A 10,539-nucleotide genomic window follows, 5' to 3' on the forward strand; every position below is an offset into this window, starting at 1 on the left:
TATGTAAACAGATGCATATGAGAAATAATGATCCAGGAAGTGGTATATGTCTGTGCAAGCTTTGGAGGTGTTGATGGAACCGATTTACTGGATTTATGCTTTTTTTTATCGTACTAAATATTATCCAGATGTAGTTTTTGATAAAAAAAAAATAATAATTGATTTTTGCTCAAAATTATGAATTTTTTACACACCCACGTATCTACTACATTCAAGTGTTGATAAAAAAGAATGCTTTAATAAAACTGATAATTTTGTTTAAAAAGTAGAGGCTCTGATCTTTATTTTTGGTGTATGGCAGGTTAAATATTAATACAGCAAAATATTCTTGAGGCCATCAAATTTGAGTGAAAATCCTCCTAGTCAGAAGAGAATCAAGCCACCTAACCTCGAGCCTGCGTTTGACAGCACTGAGACTTGATGAAGAAAGAGCGATCCTGGACTGAAGTGAGTCTGCCATAGTAAAAAATAAACATGGATCAGTTCAGATTACCACCTCCATTAGTCCCGTCGGGGAATACAGATGAAAACTGGAGAAGATGGATACAGTGGTTCAACATTTATATGACAGCTACAGTTTCAGAGTCAAAAATGAAAAGGGGTAAAAATTGCCATTCTCCTTCATGCTTTAGGACAGGTAGGCCTTAGAAGTACACACATCACTGTCTATTGAGCCAGATGGGGAGAATGAAAACAATGCAAGATATAAATGCCTCATTGGAGAAGTATTGCCCGACAGAAAGAATGTTGTTTTCGAAAGTCACTCAGTTTTAAGGCCTACCCCATGCCTGGCTTCGGATTACCATTGATAAGTATGTCACAGAACTAAAAAACAAAAGAGTGAGGACTGCAATGAATTTGACTCCATGGAACCTGACATGATAAGAGACAAGATGGTGTTCAGTATCAGTGATCAGTGTTTAGCTGAGAGGCCCCTAAGAGAAACAAACCTGACTCTTGAAAAAAAAAACAGTGGACATTTGTAGAGCAGCAGAGCAGCTAAAAACACAGATTCAAGGCAATGGGAGAGCAGAGTAAAACTGTTTCATGCCATTAAAAAAGAAGACAAAAGATGCAAAACAGAACAAGAGATAGTGAAAGAACATCATCTTTCCCAATTACAGCACAAAGCAGATCTATTCATCCGCAAAGTGTACAGTCTTCCGCTCTTTGGCACATATCATGCTCCCGGAAAATGTAATCACTTTGCCTCAGTGTGCATGTATGAACAAAAAAGACACACAAAGCCTAAACACAATAGAAATGTCACTGTTGATTCATTATTCATCAGGTCAGTGGAACTAAAAAAGAGACCTGCGGCTCTCTGTACAGAAAGCTATGGTACACAGCAATGTAGACATTGGAAATGTGACAGTGTCAAAATTGGAGTCTGGAGCTGAAAGCCAGCATTATCCCTCTTGACATTTATCAATCTCTGCACGAACCAGCGCTTGTTGCAACCAAATCTCGGACTATGCTGATTTTTTCGGGACAACCTTCAGTGTGTCACATCCAAAGTTGCAAGTTTGCTTACCCTTTTTACATCACCAGACCACTCGTCCCATTCCAATACTTGGTAAGGAAGCATGTGAAATCGGATGCAACTGCCCTAAAAAGAGTTGAGACTGTTGTGTATCAAGTATTCTACACTCCAAAGAGGAGCTGATAGCACAACATCCCAACAGTTTTTGAAGGGCTCCCGGTCAGTTTTCGGGTGAACATCACATTCATGTCGATCCGAAAGCAATCCCGGTCATACATGGCTGCGCAGAAAAATTCCCTTAGCAGTGCTGGGGGGGCAAAAACTGAAGGACACACTTGGATCAGCTGTTGCAAGCAGACGTTTAAGGTAGCACCAGTCACCCAGCCCACTGCCTTGGGGTCAACAGCCTTGTTGTCACTGAAAAAAAAAGAAGTGGGTCATTACGCAGTATGCTTGGACACTCGTGACCTAAATTAAGCTGTTCTTTGTCAACACTTTCTATTCCGACAACTGAAGATGTCCTGTGCATGCTTGCTTGGAACAAGAAAATTTTCTCCATCTCTCGATGAAAAGGATCGCTACTGGCAAGTCAAACTTGACACTGAATCCTCCCTTACTATGCACGCTCAACACGCCATGGGGTAGATACAGATTCAAAACTGTCTGCCATGTAGCATCAAGTCTGCTAGTGAAGTTTTCCAGCAGGTACAATTAAATGCAGTGTTTGCGAGATATAGGTGGCGTACTACATTGTAGCTGATGATATGATTTGTTGCAGCTGCCACAGAACAAGAAACATGATGTTCATTGTTGCTGAAATTCAAACCCGAACAAGATCCAGTGCTAGGTGAACAATGTATGTACATTTCTTGGGCCATGCAGATAACCCACAGGGTGTGAAAGCAAGAGATTACAGGCGGTAGTGAGCATGCCAGCACCCATGGACAGATAAGCACTGCAGTGACTTTTGGGCATGATAAGATTATCTGCACCATTTATTCAAGGTGAGGCATCACTCATGGCTCCACCTAAGTTCCATCAGTATGTGAACGGACACAGTGTGAATGTCCAATCAGACCATTAAGCCATTGGAGGCTATCTTCAAGAAGTCACTGAGCAAAGCACCAGCGACTCCAATGTATGCTCTTACAGCTACAGAAATATGACCAAATTTGTCCAATACAGTGCTTGGTACGAAATAAGGAAAAAAAAAACAAACAAATTTTTAAAAAACAAAAAAAACAAAAAAAAAAAAAAAATAAAAAACGTACACTGTCAATGTCACTGCTGTCGCTGAAGGCCAACACACAGATGCAGATGATCTCTAGTGATGAAAGGGTCATATATTCACTTGAAAGCAACAGAGGCTCTCAGTAAAGAAATGCTTGAAGAAGTTTACAGATTGCTACTGCAAGAGACAGTACACCTCCAGTTGGTTTTGAAAACTCAAAAGACAGGATAGCCGACACATAGAAAGTCCTTCAATTCATCAGTTCTGTCCCGTCAGACACACTGTGGCTGTGCAAGATGGAATATTGCTGGTATCAGGTAGAATATTGATTCCTGAGTCAATGAGACAAGAGATGTTGCAGAAACTACATATCTCACACACCAATGAATGCAGCACAAAAGCACATGCCGAGAAAATTTCTGCTATTCAAGTGTGCTATTAGTATACTTATTTAAACTAAAACTAGGAAAGTATACTTTTAGTTTACTTTTTGTACTTCTCAGAAATGGGCTTTATGTACTTCTAAGATATATACTTATAATGACAATTAAGTATACTTGACTTATACTTACAAAAAGTCAAAATATACTTGAACTGTACTTAAGTATACTTAATAAAATAAACTTGAAGTATACTACTTTTTGGTAAGGGCGATACCTAATCAAAGGATTTCCGCTGAGAATTGATTAATATCAGAGACAAGACAGCTGTACACGTAAGTGAGTGAAAGATGAAAGGCAGTGTATGCAAGGGCATACATTCCAAAGAAGCTGGTGTCGCGTATTTATTACTTTAAGGGTTGTAACACCAGTTACAAATTATCAAAAAAAAAAATCAAAAATAAAATAAAGAATTTTAGATGACATAATACCATCTCAGAATATTCATGAAAATTGTCTGCTTGAATATTAAAAATCCAGTTAAATTTAAATTCAGAACTTCCCAGCATGGTGATTTTGACCCTATATTAACATGAAAACATTTTGCAGACTTTGCAGATTATTTTCAATAATTTTATAGCATAAAAATTTCATCAAGCGTTTGGCGTCACACAGACACATTGTGATTTCCTTTAATTGTTTTCATTTTATTACTTAATGTTACCTCAATTTAGTAGTAAATAAACATCTTCTTGAGCTTAATATTTGGTTTGTGCGTGTGCCCCTTATCTTGTTGCTACCCAGGGACGGGGAGTGCGTAACAAGAATTAATCCGAAACAGGAAAATGGATTGTCAATAATGCAAGAGAGGACAATAACAAAAAGAGTCATTTTTTCAGCTAAAGTCAGTTCATTGTTGATTGGTTATGTCATAGGTTTAAACTCTCTTCCAACGGAGTGTAGTAGTACCCAATCAGAAGTTAGAGTGGTCACAACTAAAAGCCAGAAAGCCAAAAGGTGACTCGCGACAAGGAACCAAAACTCCATCAGTGACAGAAATGGAGAAGAAACCGAGGAGAAATGGGAAACGGTCGAGGGGCCAGATTCTCTCCTCTGACCAAACTGAAACCAGCATGATGTGGTTTAATGTTCCAGGCTACCCAGCCACAGTGTCAAATTGTCCAGAGGACTTTCGTCACGATTTCCCGATGTTTCTTGTGCGATGGTCATGGGAGATGATGAGGTTTTTAACCGGGAGCATTTACGCGACGTAAATCTCCAGAGGTTTAAATGTAGCTCTACCGCTCCTGGAGTGCGCACTATTTATCCCCTGAAATCAGCCGAGAGTTCCATGCTGCACTGAAGCAGTGTTGAAGTTAATAGGCTAATTAAAAGTGCTGATTGAGCATTAGTGATGAACAGATGCTGTTAACAAGCAAGTTGCTAAATGAAAGAGAGACACACAAGAACTGCATCTTAATTTAGCCACAGCCTTGTGGATGAAATCCAGCGAAAAACAATGACACCATAATTGTGGTCAGGTTTGCTTTAGATAGTGTCTTGACCCTTTTACTTGATCAAAGTAATTTGCTTATAAACAGTACAATATTGTTTCTTTAGCTTAAGCGTTTGTACATTGCTGAATCAAATCTGGATGTAGCAGCTGAGCTTAGAAATATGCTGCTTCGTGAAAAATTTGCATCAATTAAGTAGAATCTCTCTTTGACTTACTGTGACATTCAGCTGTTACAGATCTGCAAATAATGAAGGAAACAAAAAACTGCTTGTCAGCTCAGGCTTTTAGACATAAGCACTTATATGATCCTCAACAGTGGTGACAATAATTTTTCTATGCAGGTGCATCATGGGAGTTTTTACTGTAAGTATTACCCGAGTATGCACTGCAGCATGGAAGCATATTTGTTGAATGTCACCATTGTTGAGATTCATATACTGGTTCTTGATGTCTCTGTGTGTGTGTGTCCTAGAGAGATACTGGACTTCAAATTTTTATAAGCAATATATATATTAAAAATTCATTCACTGTAACTACTACAGCAATACTTTGTTTGCATACTGTAGCTTCACAGGGTTGATTACGCAAAACCTAAACACATAATTGAAATGATCACTATCTGATCTTTCGGCTTTACACCTCATGCATCATTACAGAGAGAGATCTCACACAGGAGTCAAGGGTCAAGAGCCCAACTAAAGTAAACACTGATCTCCATGATGGTGGTATTATTTTAACCAATAAAACATTTAAGCTGATCTTCGGTAATGTCTCAATAACAGCAGGTGTTCATCAACTGAGGTTCAATCCAGCACTTAATTAATATCTAATATTCATGAACTTTAACAGTGTCAGGTTATTTTAACTTCTGTATACGGGGGTATTATGCCACTATGAGCAGAGTTGATTTAATTCTGGGCGATTTTGCTGTGTAATGACAGTAGTAGTGCATATTAGGATGAATGTTCACCCAAAGCTGGAAGTTATGTGATTAATTTTAATTCAGGACAATTAAATATTGATCATCTTTATCTGGTAATAAAACTCTGAAAACAAACACACTCCTTTTTTTCAGGCAGTTCCTTTGACTGTTTTTTTTTCTTCTCTTTTATATGCATCTTCAGCTGTTAATGTAATTTAGACGGTTGTGTACCTTGTATTACTTTTACTGGGCATTATGAGGTACAGGAGTTCAGATTTGTGTAGCATTTAGCATAATGGTTGCAACATAACATGATTAACAAAAAAAAAAAAAAATAAAACAAAAAAAAAAAAAATTCATAATAATAATAACATAATACTTTGGCAGGATTAAAGATATAATAAAACATCCTTTGTCACAATTCACAAGCCAAACATACTGTCTTGCTACGATGCATATCAAAAGCATATAAATTGGTCCTGGAAGGACTCATGCGGTGAGCGAGTTCTGCAGTCAGTGAAACATGCAGTAAGCTAATTTTAAAACTGTATGTATATTTTATGTGAGGTTATGAGCATTATCCCATGAAAACATTGGAGACATCACGAATGCAAATGCACTTTGGTCGATCTGTGGTGTAATGTCTCTGAGGTAATAAGTGACACGGTCTGAGTTTTAATGCTCTAGTTTATTAGTGGTTTATCAGCAGCGGGCTCCACTGAAGTTTCTCATTTAATTGTTTTCTGGTGTCTATTGTGGAGATAAACATCCGACATAATGATTTCCAGTGTCTGGATTTGCCCTTAAATTTTGTATGCATTGTTGATTCATTTCTCAAGTTACAAATTAAAAAGAAGAGAGACTCCAAAACAAAGAACAATCTTACAAAATCATAAGTTTATGAGAGATTTTCCTGCATGATTTACTTCGTTGTTACAGTTATTAGAAAATAGAAAAACAATTAAACATTAAAATTGATTGTTTTGTCGTCATTTATTTCTGAGAAGAACTGCAAGCAAGTTTCTAAGGATACGTTTGATCTTCATGCTGATGGATTTCATACCGACAGCATAACTTCTCCATGATGACCAGACATTCCCAATGGCGTGAAGGGTGGGATCTTCTACCTCTATAAATACACACCGCTGGGGTTTGTGGCCGTGATAGTTTGAGTAAATTAAAATGTCGCTGAGAAACTGCCTGGCACAGTTATTTCCATAGACATCTTGGTCCTTTGTCAAAGGTGGAGAACTTGAATCCATTATGGCCAGATAAAGAGTATACTACAGAGAAAGAAGCGTCACAATAACTCAATGGAAATGTGTTTTCATTAGTATAAATGAAAGTGTCCTACCATATCCATCAGTGAATCCTGAGCAAGCGCGAAGCTGATATCCATCAGTTTTCACAATCCACAGAGAAAAGGACGGTGAGCAGGCTCTTTATTTCCTTCAAAGTCCTCCAGATCCACTCTCAGCATGTACTTGTTGTTCACGTGTCAGCTGGTACATGTTCTCAGCCCTGATCATACACACACATGAAGAACACGTTCAACCAAACACTGGACATGAACATCCACACAAACACACACACGCTGTGAGATCTTACCCAGCCAGTATTCTCCCTCCACATTCCCAAATCCTCTCTTGTACTGATTCCACGGCCGATAGAAATTCACACTGCCATCCATTCTCCTCTGAATCACCTGTGATGGGTTTATATAGAATATATGATTCATCATGAATGTGCTGATGTGTGTTTGATGATCTAAAGTCACATTCTTACCGTCCATCCTCCCTTGTCTTCATCTTTCCCACCTGAGATCATCTCACAGTAAACCCAGACAGGAATGTCTCCTGCTGGATAGATGGAGTAAATCCCACTGACTGTTTGTCCTGATTTATAAAGGTTAAAACAGTCGACTGGCATGTCTTTATCCTGACTGCATCCACTCACCAGAACAACAGAGAGAAGAGTTGCTAAAAACACCAACATCTACAGAGACAGAGAGAAAGAGATGATCATCACACTGAAAACATCTCTAGGAATGTAGAGTTATTGATGAACTTACTGCCATCTTCTCCTCAGTAGATCACAGCAGAGATCAGTTTTATCTAGACAAAAATAATAGAAACATATTTTTATCTATTTTCTCAAAGTTTGTCTGAATGTTCTGTGAGGTAAATGAAAGATAGCAGTAACTCACCGTTTGTGTTCTTCAGTCTGACACAAACACTCTTTATATATCTGTCAGATTCTCAGACTCCTCCTATATTACAGAAGAAATTTACATGACGAAGGCCCACATTTTGAATGTAAATAAAAAAAGACATTTGTCATGCTTTATGCAAGTTAAACATGCAGTGAATTCTTCTCACTCCAGAGGCAATTCCAAGTCAAATGCATACCACCTTTACAAATTCTTCCAAACAAAATATTCCACCATTTTGAATTTTAATGCAATGTTTTTTTCTCCTGCAAATATTGTCCAATCTTCACCAAATTATGCTCAGTTTTGGTACAGCACCACCTACTAGTCAAGAGATATGAAAATGGCATTTTTCAAGTATGATCAATTCCAAAAAACACAAACTGGGGTCTTTAGATTCTGTAAAACATAAAGTTGAGTGATACCAAATTTTGACGTCAACAATTTTGGGCATTGGCCATTTTTACATAAAATGCTATATTTTAGAAATGCTTAGACATATCATTGTGAGAGTTTGCATGTATCATTGCCACAGTGCCCCGGAGCTGCCTGAGAATTCTGGGGTCAACACCACCTACTGAAAAAAAAAATAATAATCAATACGAACCTTTCATTGACAAAATGTTTTTCATGTCTTGATTTATCACTTTAATTTCTTAATTTAATTTCTTTAATTTGTGATTCTCTGGAGGGATATTTTCTCAAAGTTTGACACTAATGTGAAGGTCTCACTATGAGGAAACAGAAAAACTTGGTGATTCTAAAATACTACAACACATGAAACTGACTCTTAATAGAAGCCCACTAGTCTAAATGACTTCAAAATTGGCTTGTAGTGTCTTTGTCTAAGTAGCCATCATAGTGCATGAGGGAAGTTTGTGTATCTTGAAAAACATGGCCACCATTGAAATTATTTAAAGTCTATCAGAATAAAATTCTGTGGAGTTTTGTGTAATATTTGAAAACACAAATCAGTCACAGGGTGCTCATGACACAGTTTACAGACATATTGATGGTTTTACATAATGTAGTCTTTCTCAGAAACAAAATAGGCTTGGATTGGCCCTGTTGTTGCATCTTGCAGCTATATTTTGTCAATTTATTTGCAAAAAGTACATCTGGACCATATATTTAAACACAAATGCTGTTTTCCTCCTACAGCACATCCTGGATGTCTCCAATTAGACAGACTTCAGTTAAACAAAAGATTTAATCTGCTTGATTCAACATTGATTTATGTTAATCACTTGGAAGAGCAGCTGACTGCCATGAGTGATCCAGGAAGATGTCAACAGAGATACGGTATTTTCAGTTCTCAGTTAGTTCCTGGACTATGCCTTCAAGTTAAGTGGCAGCTGCCATCTGTTGTGTCTGGGCCACATACACTTTGTAACGGACTGCCAGTTTGTTAAACCAAATATATGAAGTCTGTATTGCATTGATCTTTTTTGTACGGAGTAGCTAAAGGACTTTTATTATGAAATTAACTTAATGCGCAAATCGGAACTGTATAAAGAGCGACACATTTCCGCTGTTTGGATGTGTGTCTACGCTTTGTGAAGGACGCAGCCTGCAGTTTGTGACGTCTTTCTTTTCCTTTTATTGTATTTGTGCATCTCACTGAAAAGGGAAATAAGGTAAATGATTTTGTACATTGTACACAGCAAAAAATCCAGAGTGAAATCAACTCTGCTGGGAGTACATGTGAGACCACACTCAAGAGTGTGAATAGGAGTGTTAAATTAACACTGAAGCGGAGTTAAAGTTAATGAGATAATTAAGTTGATTAACTGAGTGATGATTGACCATTATTGACGAAACCTGATGTTAACGAGCAGAATCAACAAAGACAAAAATCACAATTTTTTATGTCACCATTATAGTGGTCAGTGTTTGCTTTAGTTGGGATCTTGACCCTTACGTTTTTAAAATTAGATTTGGTTTGGCTGTTGTAATGGAGTTATAAAACAGACGGGCAAACAAAAAATATTGGTTTTCCTGTAGAGGTGGGCAGATCGATACTAATATCGATACCAACGTGAAAATATTGATACTTCAGTTTCTCTCGTTTTGCGACCTGGCTGTGTTTGTCAAAATGCTGCTGCTGTCACAGAGCAGAGCAAGCTCTCAAGAGTGCTGCTCGTGCTCGACACTGCTCTCCTCCCCCTCTCCTGTGTTGTACCGTCACGTGACTCACCACTAGCGCTACCACCAGCAGTCAGGCGCGCGCGCCGCTCAGCTGCGCATTTCTAACAGCAGTCAGTCAGAGGCGGAGAATGGCAGCAGAGAGAAAGAGGAGCATTTTTTGTTAACATGCTACTTGAAAAGATAATTTGTTTTTACATTTTTTATATTTGTGAAGTAATCATTTTGTAACTTTGTTTATTTAAATAAAACAGAAGTAACCAAAAGTTGTTTCTAAACAAAAGCTTTTGTAGTACTGATTAATAACCCAAAATGCAAATCACAAAAACAAATTAAAAGTCATGAAAATTCATTTAGATTTAGGTTGAAGACGCATCCACCTTAATTATTAAAAAGGATCGGTATTGGTATCGGCGATACTGGCCCTTTATTTACTTGGTATCGGATCGATACCAAATCTAGCAGTATCGCACACCTCTATTAGGTTGAATACGCATTAATTTTTATTAAGGTTGATTATTGCGGCCGAATGATTCTTTAGCATAGGATTGCCGGCATTTTAAATACAATCTGTGGAATTTCTTAAAAGTTGTTTGCTCAAAAATCTTTTAAAAGAGTCTTTCATTTTGTCTTTCACATGCAAACATCAAGAT

The 10,539-nt window shown here is 37.7% G+C and overlaps 1 protein-coding gene across 1 annotated transcript in view; it reads right to left on the bottom strand.

Moving 5' to 3' along the window:
* Positions 1-7,682, bottom strand: part of LOC109076476 (microfibril-associated glycoprotein 4-like) — a 137,084-nt gene extending 129,402 nt beyond the window's left edge. The window contains exon 1 of the mRNA XM_042765541.1: positions 7,604-7,682. Within this exon, the coding sequence (XP_042621475.1) occupies positions 7,604-7,609 (6 nt within the window). The 5' untranslated portion in view covers positions 7,610-7,682. The remainder of the gene's footprint in view (positions 1-7,603) is intronic.
* Positions 7,683-10,539: the final 2,857 nt, after the last annotated feature.

The sequence above is a fragment of the Cyprinus carpio genome, chromosome A1 (assembly GCF_018340385.1).
Source record: "Cyprinus carpio isolate SPL01 chromosome A1, ASM1834038v1, whole genome shotgun sequence".
NCBI lineage: Eukaryota > Metazoa > Chordata > Actinopteri > Cypriniformes > Cyprinidae > Cyprinus > Cyprinus carpio.